Source organism: Phoenix dactylifera, chromosome 11, assembly GCF_051530095.1.
Source record: "Phoenix dactylifera cultivar Ajwa chromosome 11, Ajwa_hap1_PhDact_Kaust_v1.1, whole genome shotgun sequence".
Lineage (NCBI taxonomy): Eukaryota > Viridiplantae > Streptophyta > Magnoliopsida > Arecales > Arecaceae > Phoenix > Phoenix dactylifera.
Window position 1 is genome coordinate 265381 of NC_143200.1, and position 17162 is coordinate 282542.

Sequence of the window (17162 nt, forward strand, 5' to 3'; positions counted from 1 at the left end):
TGGGACTGCAGAATTATTGAATTGCTTGCATGTATTATTGAAGACTCGTTCAGATACAGACTAAATTTGATATTAATTTGAACAATTGCAAATGATAGTTCTGAAAATGTGCACATGTCATTTATATTTAAAAAAAATTATGCACTTGTATTAAAAATAATAGAAAAGTTGTCCATAACTTTGAAAGAAATTTTGGAGACTCGTGGAAGGGTGGTAACGTGCTAAGTATATGAGGAACTTGGCCTTTAAAAATTCCACATCAGCCGGGTTTGCAGTCTGATGACTTCCACTCTGAATTTTAGTCTAATCCCTAACCGGGCATAAAATCTTCTAGCCAACTCACATGATTTAACAAAATTTGACGAATTGTGGGAGCATATCATGATGCCTTCTAGCCTTTATGCTCATCAAGATTTATCAATCATATATCCAGGCCGCAATATATCAGCACAGGAATAACAATATTTTCGGATAAGCTGCCTTGATAGAGTATGACCACACAAGCAATTACCTTTAACTTTTTTTTCTGAAACAAAAAAGTTCAATTGAATATCTAATATTATCTGCCTACTAATATTTGCAGAGACTAGTCATATCATCCAACATTTTGGCAGGGAAAAGGAACTGAACCCAGGTGCGTGCTTTCTGGAGATGACCAAGATGGAAATGTATATATTCGTATAAGAGAATCATATTTGATTCTTTCAATACATGAAATCACCATATCTTCTTTTTGACCCAGAAGAGAAGCATGACAACTCCAAGCACAACAGCAACTGGAGCCCACTTCCGAATCAAGGCCTGGCGCATAGAGCATGATCCCAGATCAGCAGAGGTAAAATAAATAAAAATAAAAGAAAAGGAGGAGAAGATATAAGAACGGTGCATGCTTGCCTACCTAATCCCATTCTAGCAATCCACTTATGCTGCTATTCTACGCAATGCAAGTTAAATAAATGATGTTAATGACAATAAAATAGTTCCAAGAAATTAACTCAGAACATTACCAACAAATAATAGCTTCAAAAAGAAGGCCGATTCTTCTGCTCCCTCCCCCCCTCCCCCCCCCCCCCACCCCCCAACCAAAAAAAAAAAAAAGAACACTGTATGCTACCCAAGCATCGCTATTGCAAGGAGGGTTGTTAGAGTCAAGTTGGTCCACCCAAAAGTCACACAAAAAAAGGGGAAAAAAAAGGAGAGGGTATCCTATCACCTTCACTGGCATCAGAAATAAATGTGGGGTTGCTGCAAACCAAGCAATAGGGTTCCAAAGAGTACCATAAATAAGAAGCACTTTAGAATTATGTCAAGGTAAGAATGCTGGAAAGGTCTCAAGCACCATAAGGTTTCTAATTCGTGCTCCTTGGACTGTATTCATTAGTTCGCTTTAGACAGATAAGAGAAAAAATATTGATTATGGTTATAATACCTGTTAAGTGATTTCACCGTATAACATTTTAAGAAATTGATAATCTGTTGTTCTCAGTTCGATTCAACTTTGGACGCTTTTTGTTTGTCATCCAGATATTTACACCAGCAGCAAATAAAAGTAACATCAGTTGGCACTCTCTTCATACAGTTCTAGGTCACATATTGGTCCATTGCATATGCTTGAACTTGTAACTCTACAAATCTCCACTTTCATTCTGTTAATTATGACTTATGAGCTAACAGATGACTAGAGGCAAAATTACTATGAACTTGGCATCAAAAGGAGGGCTGAACCACAGTAAATGTGTCTACGTTCCATTTGTACAATACATTAACTATGATGTAACGTTATAGTCTCTTATGGTCCACATAGATGTCCTTTCAATTAAAAAAGAATAAAAAATTCATGTTAAAACCAAAATATTCAGGAACTAGGACAACTTAAATTCCTCATAGATATCCTTTCAATAATCAATGACTGCACTGTTGTTAAAGTAAGTTGTCTTCATTATACAGGGACAATCAATTAGCTACTAGTAAAATTTTCTCAAATCCTGTTTTTTCCCAGAGGTGGTTCTGTGCTTTGGTGAATTGGAAAATTGAAACTCAATCATGTAAGTGAAGGACTGGTAATAGTCTATAATGAAATTTGGCTCTTTCTCAAACTTGGCTCTTTCTCCTTGCCAGGAATTGGTGCTTTTCGAGTGGAAAGAGACCTAAATCAGCAATGACAGAAGTGTCATTGTTTGGTTGAGGAAACTTTACTGTTTTTCTTTTGTTCTTTCTTTTTTTTTCAGGGATGGGAAAGAAGGGGCGCGGGGCGGGGCTGGGGGGATGCACCTTTGAAGGTTGTTCTATTATCAAGATACTTCAAGCTTAGGTTTAGATAAATCTTAAATCCAATGACATAGCACACATACTTCATACTAGAATATATAAATTTTTACCATAGATAGAGATGTATAATCATGTTATTATACCTGCCGGTTTAGATCTCTTGCCTTGTCAGCGTAGATGCGAGACTCAGATGTCAGCCTGCTTGATAGTTCACTGACCTCTGCATGGAAAGGTCATTTAGAGATATCAACAAAAACGCTTATTGTAAACTGTACGCTAAGTGAGCACTCTGCCGCACTTGAGAAATAAAGAGCTGAGGGTGACTAGTGCAGTTGGTAAAGTTATTGGTGGTTGGTCCAAATAATCTGGGTTCAAGTCCCACCTTCACCCAATTTTCAACCAGGTTTCCTCTCTCCTAAAAAAAAAAAAAGAGAGTTCCTGCTTTTCTTATAAAATAACAGTGATAATGCTAAGGGCATTCTAAAATGAATAAAAGTATGGCCTTCCTTTAAAAAAAGGAAAGCATAAGATGCCTATTGCGAGTACTACATAAATATTTACTGCATTTAACAACAATTCAATACCTGAGATAAGAGATAATAGAAAAGATATGAGTGCTGAATAGTGCATAATTCTACAAAACATCGTGTTTCCATTTAAATTTACAAACGGAAAGAGTACCATGATATATTGGATGTTCCTTGACCAAGATCTTTTTATAGAGCATTATAATTGCTTACAAACATAGGACAAATTAATAAAACTTACTTCCAATTAACAGACATTCATTTTATGCTAGAATGAGTAAAGCAAGAAAAAATATTGGACGTAGCAAAAGTTTTGAAAATATGATATGAATATCAATTCATTTCATGAAACCACAAATTACGTCATTCAAAAACTAGAAGTCTATTGTACATGTGAGCAGATATGGTTGTAAATATTTAACACATCAAATGCCCCAAGAATAAGGTAGTGGAATCCTTGTCTTGAAAAATAAAATTGTAGATAGCCTACATAAAGTGTTTCTTAGATAAACTGCCTTGATGTGAGATTGCTGATAGAAATACTGTATGGATGCAGAAAGCGTCAATAAAAAAATCAAGTTCTAAGGAATACATGTATGGGACAATTTGAATCCAATGCCACATCTTCAATCGATAATATGTTTACATCTCTCTATTATAGTTCTTTATGATCAAAGTCAATGTTTTAAGAAAACATGCAAGACCAAATTTAAGCAATAAAGAAGGATAAGGATTTCTATCTCACGATCTAGTTTTTCACCAACACCAAGTACTTCTTGAACATTGCGAGTCATTATTTGGTGGACCTCATAAAGTTCATCATTCAGCTTTGCAAGGTTACGCTGGGATCGAGTATCCGAGTACAATTTCTTAGTCTTCTGTATGAATGTATCTTCATATCAAAAATATAAAAAACCAATAAACCAGATGAATTATGAGACATCAAACATGTGAGCAAACAAAGAGGAGAGTGCAAATTAACAAAACATACCAAACTTGATAAAAGCATATGGCCTTGCAGCAGTTTCAATTTGATTTCCATTAACTCTCTCAAACTCATTTTTGAGATCCTCCAGGTATTGAAAAGCAAGTTTTTTCGGATAAGAACGATCACACATTGTCAGATAACAAACATGACCCTCAATGATATAGCTGTATACGTAGTCAAGGAAGACATAACACTATTTGGCAAAAAACAATGGACAAATATAAAAATCATATTGAGTATATAAAAATATCAGGCTGCTCGGGAATTCAATTAGAAAATTGAAGTTCGCAGTGCTATCAGGAGAAATATGCTAAAAGTCCTGCACTTCTATGGTAGAGTTTTTTTTTTGATGTGTCATAGAACTTCAGTAGGAGTGAAAATATTGAAAAGGATCCAAGGTTTTCATAATGCTATCTTTCCGTCTCAAGTAAGATACTCATATTAAACAATAATAAATAAATATATGACATGGGTCCAAGTCTCAAATTACAGCTGTCTTTTGAGTAGAAAATTTAGAATTAAGAAAGAAGTTAAAATTACAGTGGAAATATGTTTCTTAGGATAAAAGAAAAACATATATGAAATCATAACAACATTTCCCAGCAAAATGGTTTCTTTTTCAAAAATGTCTAGAATCTGCAAGTTTCAAACACACAAACAGAAAATTTAGTACTACATTATCCCCTGGATGATCTAAATATTATCTATTAGAAAGTGTAATATGATGAAAGCACAGAACGGAGGATACTGAAAAAAGTAAGGACCCGTCTCAATCGACATTCTCGAAGCCTCATTTTGTCCTCTAGACAGGTTCTTAAATAAAAGCTTTGCTTGCTGTTTGTAGAATTCAATATCTTTCTGATCACGGCCATCATCCAACCCTTCTGCTAATGGAAGGCCATCAGTAACACGTGCTACCATTGTCAGCTTCACCATCTTACCCTAGACTAAGAATTAAACAAGAAACTGATGTTTTAAAATCACCTGGATAAATAGAAGGAAACAGATTGGCAAGTTAGTATCATGACGTAAAAGTTGATGAATTTCTGCCGCTATGGAATTGATAGAAGGGTGTCAAAACAAGAGGTTCTTACTTCAGCTGCCCGCTATTAAATTTAGCCAGCTAACAATCAGCTTCATATCATAACGACCTATTTTTGACACAGCAAAACCCATGATCAGATAATGTTCATCATTATACTAAAAAGAAATAAAAATTGTACAGCAGCATCATGATATACCTATAAAGCAGATACATTGAAGAGGAAAAAAGCAACTTGAAATTCTTGTGTGAGAGGAGCCAAAATAGCATATCTTTCACTGAGACAAAACCTAAAAATATTTGTTATAACCATCCATAACTTGTTCTTATTACAAAACGTTTTCAAATTTACATTTACCCAAAAGCTAAAAGAATATGGTATAACCATCAATCTTGTTCCTTGAAATTCTTCCTCTTCTACAAGATGTTAAAAAAGTCTTACATCGCATAGCAAATTCTGATTTGGAATTTTCTCTATAATGATTATCTTCTACGCATTCCCAGACAAATTGTGGTTATTCAGCAGGAAGTTGAGATTTTAAGGTCTAAGTTTCCACAGGAAGTTAACATCCAACAAGGCAAAAATACTCCATATGCTTATGGCAAGGTCCGGGTGTACATAATTGGTACAATTAGTTCAGGTTAAGGATTTGGGCCTAAACTTAACCAACTAGTTTGGGCACAATTATGTTGGATTGAAAATGAATTTACATGGCCAAGTTGATATTTATTGTCAAGACTGATTAGGTAGATTCAGGGAAATTTGAATGAATCAATCTTGCAAGATCCATCACTGGTCAAGTCAAATGAATAAAGTCTAGGTGATCCATAACTGGCCAAGTCGAAAGAATAAAGTCTAGATTTAGGACCCAATCCTGACCCACGGGGAGGTCAAAGTAAGATTAGTTTTCCGCCAAATCTGGTGTAAAGCTAGTCACTTGCAGCCCTGATAGACATTCGATGAATTAATCTTGGACGATCCATAACTGGCCAAGTCAAGTGAATAAAGTCTAGGGTTAGGATCATATCTTGACCCACAGGACAGTTAAAATAAGATTAGTTTTTGGTCAAATGCAGGGTCGAGTTAGCCAATTGCAGCCCTGATACTCAACATGGTTGTGCACCCTTCCATCTAAAAAGAATAAATGAACTAACAAGAATCAAAGTTAGGATCCATGGCCCACTTACTTTCAGTTTCTTTTCAACAATTCTAAGAGATGAAGAAATTAAATTACAAAAAGAATAGAGAGAGAGGGATGGAGGCATGTCTTTTGCTACGGTGACAGGGAATAATACGCCTATAATAGGAACTATAAAATCCAAAGGGTTAGTGGAGTAGTAGAAAAAAGATTATGAAGCAGAACAAAACTGACAAGGAAGCCAAAGGGAGAATTCAACACTGGCTATAGCCTAGTGCACAGATTATCAAAGAAATACGTTTCCAAAGGTAGACCCTATATTATCTGCCCTACCCCAGCAAAGAAATAAAAGGAATTTCTAAGGTTCTTAACTTTCTAAACTTCTTGCCACATTGCACGTTAAATAGTACGTAGTTAGTCCTTTTGTGCTAATAATGATTTTCAAAATAAAATCATTTTGACACTCAAAATAAAAGTTTTAGAAGGGCACCAATGCCCAATCTAACAGTTCTAAAGGAAATTCAACAAAAGTTATTGAGATAGAGAGGAAACCAATAGGGTTAGGCTGACTTCTACTTTCTTTTTTAGGGAAAGAATTTTAGATATTTAAGACTATCTCCTTGCCCATTTCACCTTTTATTTCTACATATTTATAAACAAACATGTTTGTTTCCATTTACTAGAACAATACGAGAGAAGACAGGAAAAAGTAATGAGATACAATTAGAAATACGGACAAATTATGCAATTAGAGTTCGCAAGGTCTTCGGTCAAGGGAAACCTATGTCTCTGGCACTCCCCATTATATATCATCTCAAACCTTTGGTTAGTCAGGGTAGAACTTACCTTCACAAATCAGCAGGGTAATATATGTATATGCCATTACCAAAGTTTTCCTAAACATAATTATGATCATACGTCACTCTTGAAAAAGACGATTACATATGGAGAAAAAGAGAAAAAGAAAAGTTATACCAGTCTATTGCTGTTATATATGCCGTAGATCACAGCTTAGATCATTAAGAGACCATGACATCATCAATCCTCATTCATAATCAAATTTCATTTGGTTCTCCCATCCATTTCTCTAACTTAGATAGCAGTTACAGGGGAAAAAAAAGCAACGAAAAAACGGGTCAATAATAAGAACATACATGAAAACTTCAAGGAAAATCAATACCAAATTTCCTAAGAAGAATCACAGATCGAAGTGTTAATGGATTATCATAAGCCGTCCCAATTAGAATCCTATCTCGCTTCATTTTTCTAATGAGCGAAACCAAAACATACAGAAACGAAATCACCATACCCTAGATCTGTTGCCCTCTCCCAGATGAACGACGAATCTATAGAGAAATTAAAAACGACACCAGATCCATATATCAATCGAATCAACATAAAAAAACTAAGTCAGAATCAAGAGATCTGTGGCATTCCTGAGACCGATAGCGAATCTCATCAACGGGAGCCCGTTCTTTACACAAAAAAAGGAGGGGGGAGGAAGGAAAACATGGGGACTGGAAGAGGGATCAGAGGAATCGATGGTTACCGGCGATTTCGGCGTGCAGCGAAGCTCGAAGCCCGCCATTGCCCGGTCTCGACGAATCTCATACGCTCAGCGGAGCTTCGCCGCAGAGACTACGACGCAGACGGCAACGACGACGTAGAGGCGACGACGGCGACGGCAGAGACGAAAGGCGACGACGGTGCTGCACGGCGGCAGAGAGATCCGTTCCAGGTCCAGCGGCGATCGGAGAAGAATAAAAGAGAAGAGAGGCGACGAGGCGGCTGATGACGGTGGTGCTCGGTGGCGATCGCGTGGTACAGGAGACGGGAACGTAAAGACCCAGCGTCGTTCGGAGTAGGATTCGAGGAGAGAAAATCTAGGATTCGGCGGATCCCCTCTCCCCATGGCAGCCGAAGTAATGGGAACACCATACCGTCGGATTGCTGCCACCTCACTACTTAGTATAGCCAACGACTCCAAAAAATCTCACTATATACTGATCTTTCTATCCAATTTTTAATATTTTATTTATGGATTTCCACAAATATATATTTTCTAATTTAATTTAAATTATCTGATTTATCAAAAAAAAAAAAAAATTCTCGCTACATTAGGCACATGCAATGGCTCCTAGAAATCCTGCTACCAACGCCCACTCTGGTTAAACAGATCCTTCCTAACCGAAAGAATGGAATCCGGTAAGGAATAAATAAGATAAGGGGAAATGTTGGCATAACCAGATGGTTTATTTATCACCAAATAGAGATGAATATTATATGGTAGCAGCAGGAAATTCTTTGACCTTGAATCGGGGTATTATTCAGGAAGAACAGGTTGCTCCAGCTCGATGGTTTCTGTCCATTCCGCCCAAGTGGCTCACCCGCGGTCATCTAACCGGCGACCCTATCGAATCAGAACGTTCGACGTCCAGTAGAGAAAAGTGAGTGTAACAAAATAGGTTGTTCATCCTTTCGACTATCTGCTATAGGTGGTGCATTTCCTTTGTAAAGCTCAAATGGTGGGATTGGTACACCTCTATTTGCTGTAATCAGAAGGTACTCTTGAGGTCATGCTACGACCGCCGATCGTTCCTGTGACCACACCGGGTATTCAAGATATTGTGTCTGGCGGCGCTGAAGTAACCCATGCCATACTTCCAGAAAAAGCTCGAACGACCTTCAACGAAAGGGTACCTGTACCCGAAACCAACACAGGTGGGTAGGTAGAGAATACCGAGGAGCGCGAGACAACTTTCTTTAAGGAACTCGGCAAAATAGACCCATAAACATCTGAGTGTCAGCCAATACTTCGGTAGGCACGAGGGGAAAAAAAAATCATATGACTGTTTGAATATTTATTTATTTTGGAGTAGCAAAATATTTTGAAATATATATTTTGAAATAGAGCTTATTCAAGAGTATTTTGATACCCTCACTCAAACAAGCACAAGTACTTTTATTCCTCAATATTTGCCAGGGCTTCTCATTCGTTCACCACAAAAAACCATTTGCATCCTACTTCACCACAAAAAAATTTAATTATCTGATTTATATCCATATTGATATTTATACGTTTGATATTTAATTTATATTTATATATATTTAAAACAAATAGAGATATGGATATGCTAGTATTTAACCTGTATCTAATTTAATTTCAGCTCTAATTAGTCCTCATATGAGAACCTAAACCTCCACAGAATAAAGGGTTTGTACCATGCACCTATTAAATTAGAATATAGCGGTCGATCCCAGGAATCAAGAGATCTAACCTCAGACTAAGCTCTTGTGTGCTTTGATCTAGGGTAGATTTGATATTCAAGGCCCTCTAAAGAGATCGATCAAGGGTTCTTGCATCCTCTCTTTCAATCTAAATGCCCAATTTTGAAAGGAATATAAAAATCTACAAATTAAAAACTAAGATCGTATGGATTAAGTGAAAATGAGCAGAAAATGAGAAGAAAAAAAAACAAAGCTATTTCATTATCCAGGTGTAAATTTCATAGAACTAAAATGCAATTACATGCTAGCATTAAACTTATAGAAATTTAACCAGAAAGGAGCTACAGAGAGTCAGAGTACAGAGAAATGCAAACATGCATCGCTCTTCCAGCGTGTAAGCAGGTCATTCTGTAGCCAGAGCATCGTTAATAACTTTGATCTATCCAACGGGACTTGTAATTCTGGCGCATAACCAAATATTGGACCTTCAATTTCGCCTCCGATTCAATTTTGATGATCTTTTGTTCCGTGTTAAGGAAGGCTGGGGTGATGAAACTGGCAACACTGTCCCTCCTCGGATATCATCCGCACCAACCATGTCATCAAGTGCCTTCTGGGCCTCAATGCTGACTGTAAAATCTCTGATCTGCATCAAACATCCGGCACTCAATAAGCACTTGTTTGATTTTTCTCGCTTATTTTTTATTTGCATATATTGGCTTACACAGTTATACTTGTATTACTGGTTAAGAGGAGCTGAGTTTAGATACCTCTTCCACTAGATCACGGATCCTTTCATCCTTCAATTTTAATGTTGCTCTCTCCCTGTAAATCGCATGCATCAAGTTTTCTTAACAGATACTTATATTTACAGCCAAAAAAAAAGAAGATCATAGCAGTAATGCAGTATTAAAGACAACGATCAGAACAATGCACCACTCTCAACTGATAATATAAAACATGACATGTCAATTGTCATTTTAAATAGTGTTGTGATATACGAGGTGATAGATTGTTTCTGCCATGCAAGGTGAACTTCATATTATTAGGAACATGGAGGTCATGGTAATGATAACAAGAGAATGATGGTATTCAATTACTTCATCAGAGAAGCGGCTAACATTCCGTCATGTCCTTTGCAATAACCATACCGTTTACGTAATTAAAAGCTGAAGTCTGAAAAGCTTCTGTGACATGATTATTCTGATGTCAGAAAACAATAGACAAACCTCATACATAGAGACATTCAGCTTCGACTTACCACAAACTCTCCATTTTCAAGATACATTCTGACATACATGTATCCTGGGTATATAAACCCTAAATCCCAAACCCCAAACCCTAAACCCTAAACTTACCAATGTAAGATTCATTTCAATCACATTAAATTAGAAAACTTGAGTCCACATCTTAGAATTAGAAATACTTTCAACACAATGAAAACATAAATGCATATTCTTATTCTAGAGAAAATTAAGAAAAAGAAAATAGCGAAAACCATAAATTCATATGCTGAGCACTTCTTATTCACCTAGCCGCTGATCATGCCATTACCTAGTCACAACCATCACTCATGTAATCCGATGACATTACCAGAAGCAAAGAATAAAACTCTGGACATCTTAAGCAATCATTATCAGCTTGGCATGCAATATTTCTTTGAATCATCGAAAAAGTGCAGAACTTTCATAGTATACCACTGAAATGAAGTTTCATCGTGAAGAAATGCACGCTAGGAACTGACTCTTGATCCCAGCTTAACATCCCCTAGACACTAGTAATGCATTGGTCATTCTAATAATGCACTGCTGCCACCAGAAACAATTATTATCTAGTTTTCTTAGTGAACCTTTTTGATCTCTGATTTATCTAAACATAACAAAAAAGCAACATACCTCTCCTCAATTTCTTTGACCTTTTCGCGCCAAAGATTCTGATTCTTCATAAGATTCTCATTCGTCTAAATGCAAAAAAGAAAATAGCCTATGAGAGTAAGCACTGCAGAGAAAGAAAAAGAGACTAAATAAAAACAATGGAGATGGAGCAGACTAGCTACTGTAAAATCAAAATAGGTATAACTCAACAAAACAAAAAAAGGGTAAAAGAGGCCTACTTCAGCAACAACTTTCTTCTCCCTAATAACATTTTCAAGTTTAAGTTGGATATCCTGCAGCTTCGAATTCACAGTTTTTTCCACAGCTTCAGAAATATATTTCTCCCTCTTTTCTTTTGCCTCTTGAAGTAGAGTTTCATAATACTGTGAATAAAACAACAAATAAGGCAGAAGTTCTAACATAGTCATGACGGAAAAGATGGACATTCAGATTGCAGAGTCCAACTTTTGGCATTAAATCTAACTCTTGATGGAAGTAAAAAAAAAATGTTTGTGCATGGAATGTTGTTGAAAGTAGCAAGCATGATATACCATGAAAACATAACAAGAAAAAGTTGTACCTGTCTTTGGTTTTCAAGTTGACTTGCAAGTAGGTGGTTGTACTCATCCACAATCTATTGTCATATCACAAGTAATATACAAATGCAGACCACATTAATGACCTATGGAAAAATTCTTTATTCCACTTTGAGAATAAGATATTCATTATGAAGGAGAAAAGAAAGATAAAAGCCTGTAAATCTCACCGCTTCAACTTTACTGCCCAATAAGGCTCCACTAATTCCAGAGTCGTCACTACATGTGCAGCTTACACAGTTGTCACCAACAGATCTACATTGGGACTTCAACTTGACCAGCTTATCATCACTTTTTGATTGATTCAGTCGATGAACATAACTATCACCAACATAGTCCCAAACCCGTTGTGTTTCCAAATCAAGAGAATAACAATGCTGAGTATCTTTCCAATGTCTGACAGCATGACCTTCTTTATATCTTCCAAAGGTTAGCAATACATAGATTAGAAAAAATCGAATGGCATATAGGAAACAATTTTGGAGGTAGACAGATGCACTGAATCATTGGTATCATAGCAGTCAAGAGCTAACATACCTTCCACATCCAACAAAACCGCAGATCACACAGATCCAGAGATTTTCAGATGTTCCACAAATTGAGCATGTAGGTTTTTCAGAATGTTCCTGACAAAATTGACAAACCTAAAAAAAACAGATTAATACAATGATGTTCACTTGACGTCATCTGCATCTATTGAGAAGCAGAAAATTGATAAGTAAACAGTTTCTATTTCACAATCACAGATGTTAATAGAATAGAAAGTCCTGGAAAAAGCAAAACTAAGAAAAACTGGAATGCTAAAAAAAATAAGCGAAGACCATAACCTACAAATCCAGTCCCACATATGGAGTTAGCAATGGAACTTGATCTTGACATAGATGAAGCATTAATGATATGTTGGCACGGCATCGTATGTCATGCGAGCAAAGAATATACCCTGCATCATCTTGAAGGTTTATAAAAGACAACTGCAATCTTGCTAAGAATGAGAATTTATTCGAGACGAAAGACACCAGATACCATGTTTCTTTTGGTGCCCAAATAGGTTTTTGTGTAGGAAATATGATGCATACAGATATGGTGATTGTTGCTTTAAACTTCGGTTAGTTAGTACTTAGTTTTAGGTTTATCCCTAATTTTCTTTTACATCTGAAAATAGATATCTAATCTATAGATTGAAGGGCTTATATTAGAGTGTGATGTGGCACCTTTTCGTTAAAATTGTGGGGCCCTTTGATGGCTGGTTAATAAAAAACAAGTGGAAAGGAAAGGAGGGGATGCATGTCCCTTCTCATTGAGTTTGGTGTCTGTATGCCCCACTCCACCTGCCCCTTTCTCTCTCCCATAACCCATTAGTGGGGGGTATTTTGGGGGATTATGAACGCCATTCTTTAGGAAATTCTTAATTCAGCGTCCTGCAATTTGTATAAGATTTTTTTATGAATGAAGTAAATAGTTGGAAAAAGGGTTAGATAGTTATGATTATTTTCATGTCAATTTCTATGAAAGACTGATGTTTCACAGTCCAACTGAGCTTGTTTGCACGATATAAGCCAAATTCTTATGCCCAAAGAAGGAAATATAAGAACAAGAAGACAGGAAAAGGTAGAAGAAAAGGATGTAATTTATTTTATTCAGCACCAAAAATGAATTAACCATTTTCTTCTCTTTTTATAACAAAATACACATTAAGGCTATAAAAATTATCAAAACTCAGACCTCTATAGAACCCAACAATAAAAGGAAAAATCAAAATCTCTTCAAGAGACAATATTAATGACCAATAAATATTTTCTAGAGCAGTTAGACCTATAGTAGGTTATAGATGCTAATTTTTCTTAGACTAAGGCTCCAAAACTTACTAAAAATAGCCCTAAAATTGAATAGGAATGTTGCAAGAAGATAAGAAATATCAAACCCACTCTTGGAACTAAAAACAAACAGCAAAAAGAACAAAAGCTAAATACATTGACCGCACATAAAATACACCGATACAGCAAGTTGAAGTCTTTAAAACCGTAAAAAATTGTTCTTCTGGGTTATTAGATGTACTATAAGCATGAACACCCTTAAAATGTAAATCAATGAAACTAGTGCTCTAGTGCAAACGGGAATGTGGGATCATTAAATGAGTTGGACAATGGAAACTACAATTTATGCAGAAAGCTTAAAGACATCCTCTACTTTTATAAATGAAATATGACTTAACAAAGAACAAGAACATTCTTCTGGAAACTTTGGGATAAACTACATTTTAAGGCTAATGGAGGTGTCTCACCTCTCTTTCAAACAAAATGATGTGCTGCACTAGATTTTGAAACAAAACCGTTAAGTAGGATTTCATGGAAAGAGAAGTGTACAATTTCACATTTTATTGACTATTAAACTTCTGTTATTTATAGCCTTGCATTATTAAATTTTTGCAGAGGAACTCAAAACTACAGTGATCTACACCAGTCCTGCTACGAATCTTTCCAATAATGGAAAAACAAATGACAACAAAAAGACCAATATGTCCCAATACCTCATGAAATTGCTAGCTTTCAGCAAACTTCATCAAGACACAATAGTTAGGAGTGTTAAAAACCTCTGATAGTCCCATCTCCCCAATTGCTCCAAATTTTTTTGATGATTTTTTTAAAAAACAATTTAGTATTTCTTACTTGCATATTGGCATTAGAATATCATCAAGAAACAAATCTCAGTAGCATGTTAAGTGGCACTTACCGAGCAAGATGAATTCACCCATTTCGAAATGCATGAGCATTGAAAAGAATGGTCACAAGTAGTTGCTACAATCCCACTTATGTCTTGGTCCAATCTCTCTAAGCCATTGAATATACAAAATATATGAAGTCAGAGAGAGCAAAATAATTCGATCAAATGAAAAAAGCCAAAAAGGAGTTAAGAGCCACAAAATTAAATATAACAGTTCCCTGCTGAACCTAAGAGGATGTATCTGGCAAGCCAATATAAAATATGTGGGTTTTCCTGTATCTTCTATTTAGGCCTCATTATTCTATAAGAGAGTTACAAGATCTGCACCAGCCTATGTATTAGAATGTTAGGCAGTGAAGACGAGCATACATTTGTAGCAGAAAATGTCCAAAGAGATGCATGCAAAATCTAGGACGAATGGTGTTATAAATGCAAAGGAAGAGTAGTAGCTACATAGAAGAATAGAAGATTTGTTTAATATTGGAACATGAACAGCAATAATCACAAACAGCCTTTGTGAGGAGGAGATGCCAAAAAAAAAAAGATTTCACATTTGAAAGGAGAAACCGGAGGAGACTAACATTGACTAGAATGAAGCGATGTGAAACAAAGTCCAATTTGGAGAATTCCATGACAAAACCATGGCAACCCTATTGCCTCAAGTGGAAGGACACAGGAGGTTGTAAGAGATTCTTAAATCAATAACTTTCCCGTCAGTGCCGGATTAGCTTTTTGAGGCCTCATTCACCAAGCTTTCCTACTTGCGAATGAAGATAACGATCTTTTTTTTTTTAAAAAAAAAGGAAGAAGCTAAAGCCTGTTTGGGGACTAAGTAGCCTCGAGCATAGAATCTCACCAATGCAAACAGGACATGTGGGCAACTCTGTGGTTCCTGCAGGAGGAGTAGCTGCAATCTCTGTGGACTCAGTTAACTCCACCGAAGCGACAAAGAGAATGTGGCAAACCTCTCCCTGCAATCCAAACCAAATACAGCAGCCAGGCCGGGATTAGACACCAAATTCGTTCCGGAATTCAAGACACGGTCTAAACATAATAAAGCATCACGCAAAATTATAAAAATCAAGAACCTCTGCAGAGGTGAAACGCCACCCATTAAGATCGAGATAGAAACCATCAGCTTTCTTCTGATCGTCAAACCCAACCAGCACACTGTATCGATCCTCCAGGGCATCATTCCTAAAGGAAACCCGTTACCAAATTCCCTTTATGCTCTTCTAGGTCAGGCTTTTTATAAGTTAATTGCCTACAGTTTGGATTTTACGGGTTACCTGATGACCCGGATCTCCGATGAGCGCTCGACATAGGAGCCACAGAAGCGAAGGAAGTCCTCCGGCGAGAGGCGGCTGGGGACGGCGAGGACGAAGAGGAGCGTGCCGCGCCCGGCCTGCAGACAGATTTGTTAGGTTCCAAGATGAGAAGCGATTCTTTTTTTGAAGGATAGATGAGACGCGATTCAAAGAAAACGCAGTATAGAGAAGGGAGGAGGAGTACAGGGAGCAGGGAATCGGGAGAAGGGTGGGGGTTGGAGGAGGAGGAGGAGGAGGCGGCGGCGGAGGGGGAGGAGCGGCTGCGGTAGAGGTGGACGACGCCCCGGAGGAGCTGGATTCTAGGGTTATTAGGGTTAGGGTTAGGGTTTTTGGGCGGAGTTAGCGTTGAGATTGAGGAGGAGCTGCTGCTGGTGCCGGCCGCGCCTTCTTGTTGGGGCTCTCCGGCTCCTGCGGCTGCGTCGTCTTGGCGGAGGTGGTGGTGTGGAGAGTCCACAGAGTGGATTCGGAGGCTGAACATTTTCCTGTTTCTATTTTTCCTTCTTTGTAGCCTGCAGGCTTAAATAGTTTTACGTTTCAAAGTTCAAGTTATTAATAATTTCAAGAAAACGCGATTCTGATCTCCGAGAAAGAATGCCAGGCTTCGGTCAGATTTGATCCGGACTACACTTGGATTGCAAGCGAAGTCCTATGTTAAGCCCATTAACACCAAAAGCTCGCTACAAACAGACCCAATGACAGAGAAGCAAGAAAAGGAGAGACTTGAGTATCGCCAACAAAATTAAAAAATAAAATACTACATAAGGGCTATAGTACTAAGCCATGGTCTATTCAGACGAAATCTCTAGAGCAGTGAGCTGCAAAGAAAGCAACCCAGTCGGCGGCACCGTTTGCTTCCCTATAGATATGCGTGGCTTGGTGGAAACTACATTCCCTCAGTAATCTATGAATATCGTGGAGCAACGGCTGGTCCTTGTCTGCATATTTATGACCCCAGATCTAGCCAATCATCGTGGCTGAATCTTTCTTGAGGAGGAGACAGTCCGCGCCCACTATCCACCTGGCATAGGAAATGCCCTTCTAGATGGCTCTAAGTGATGAGAGAATCCTTCAGTCAGAACCATTTCAACTTGCCCTATACTGGCTATATTGGCCAGATTATCTGCTATCTAATTAGCTTCACGTAGAACCTTAGAACAGAGCAATGTAATGCCCCTCAATGCCGGATGCTGCGGCATTAACACCCTCAATCATCTGAAGCGATGGGTAAGGGAGAGCCTAAGAACTTAGATCATTGTTAGTCCTTTCCACTAATGTAATTGGTTCTAGGATTGTATAAATAAATTTTAATTTACTGGATGCATCTTGAAGTAACTAGGAGGTCATCTCACTACTTCTATATCCCAAAAAAATAATCGTTTACGTTAGATAGTAGTATTTGATGGGATATCTTAGGCTACAATAAGTATTTTGGGACGTGGCAGGTCATAAGA

At 37.4% G+C, this 17162-nt stretch overlaps 2 protein-coding genes across 4 annotated transcripts; both read right to left on the minus strand.

Annotated features, from left to right (window-relative positions):
- Positions 1-442: 442 nt before the first annotated feature.
- LOC103710080 (25.3 kDa vesicle transport protein SEC22-1) lies at positions 443-7943 on the minus strand. Of its 2 annotated transcripts, XM_039115939.3 has the most exons (8): positions 7514-7943; positions 4878-4934; positions 4532-4767; positions 3787-3947; positions 3541-3687; positions 2412-2488; positions 899-934; positions 443-801 (listed from the first exon to the last, which is right to left on the minus strand). In XM_039115939.3, the coding sequence occupies exons 3-7, from the start codon at positions 4717-4719 to the stop codon at positions 899-901; spliced, it is 609 nt and encodes a 202-aa protein (XP_038971867.1). In that variant the 5' UTR covers positions 4720-4767; positions 4878-4934; positions 7514-7943; the 3' UTR covers positions 443-801. The 2 variants fall into 2 exon arrangements, with proteins under 2 accessions (XP_038971867.1, XP_008793905.1); XM_008795683.6 differs by lacking the exon at positions 899-934.
- Positions 7944-9424: 1481 nt separating this feature from the next.
- BRIZ1 (zinc finger (ubiquitin-hydrolase) domain-containing protein) lies at positions 9425-16248 on the minus strand. Of its 2 annotated transcripts, none has more exons than XR_015970962.2 (12): positions 15896-16248; positions 15673-15788; positions 15472-15580; positions 15240-15354; positions 14393-14490; positions 12200-12306; positions 11833-12082; positions 11647-11700; positions 11306-11449; positions 11088-11190; positions 9963-10017; positions 9425-9838 (listed from the first exon to the last, which is right to left on the minus strand). XR_015970962.2 is itself a non-coding variant. In XM_008795692.6 (12 exons), the coding sequence occupies exons 1-12, from the start codon at positions 16187-16189 to the stop codon at positions 9680-9682; spliced, it is 1566 nt and encodes a 521-aa protein (XP_008793914.3). In that variant the 5' UTR covers positions 16190-16244; the 3' UTR covers positions 9425-9679. The 2 variants fall into 2 exon arrangements, 1 of the variants encoding a protein (XP_008793914.3); XM_008795692.6 differs by having other exon boundaries at positions 11088-11152; positions 15896-16244.
- Between the last annotated feature and the right edge of the window lie 914 nt (positions 16249-17162).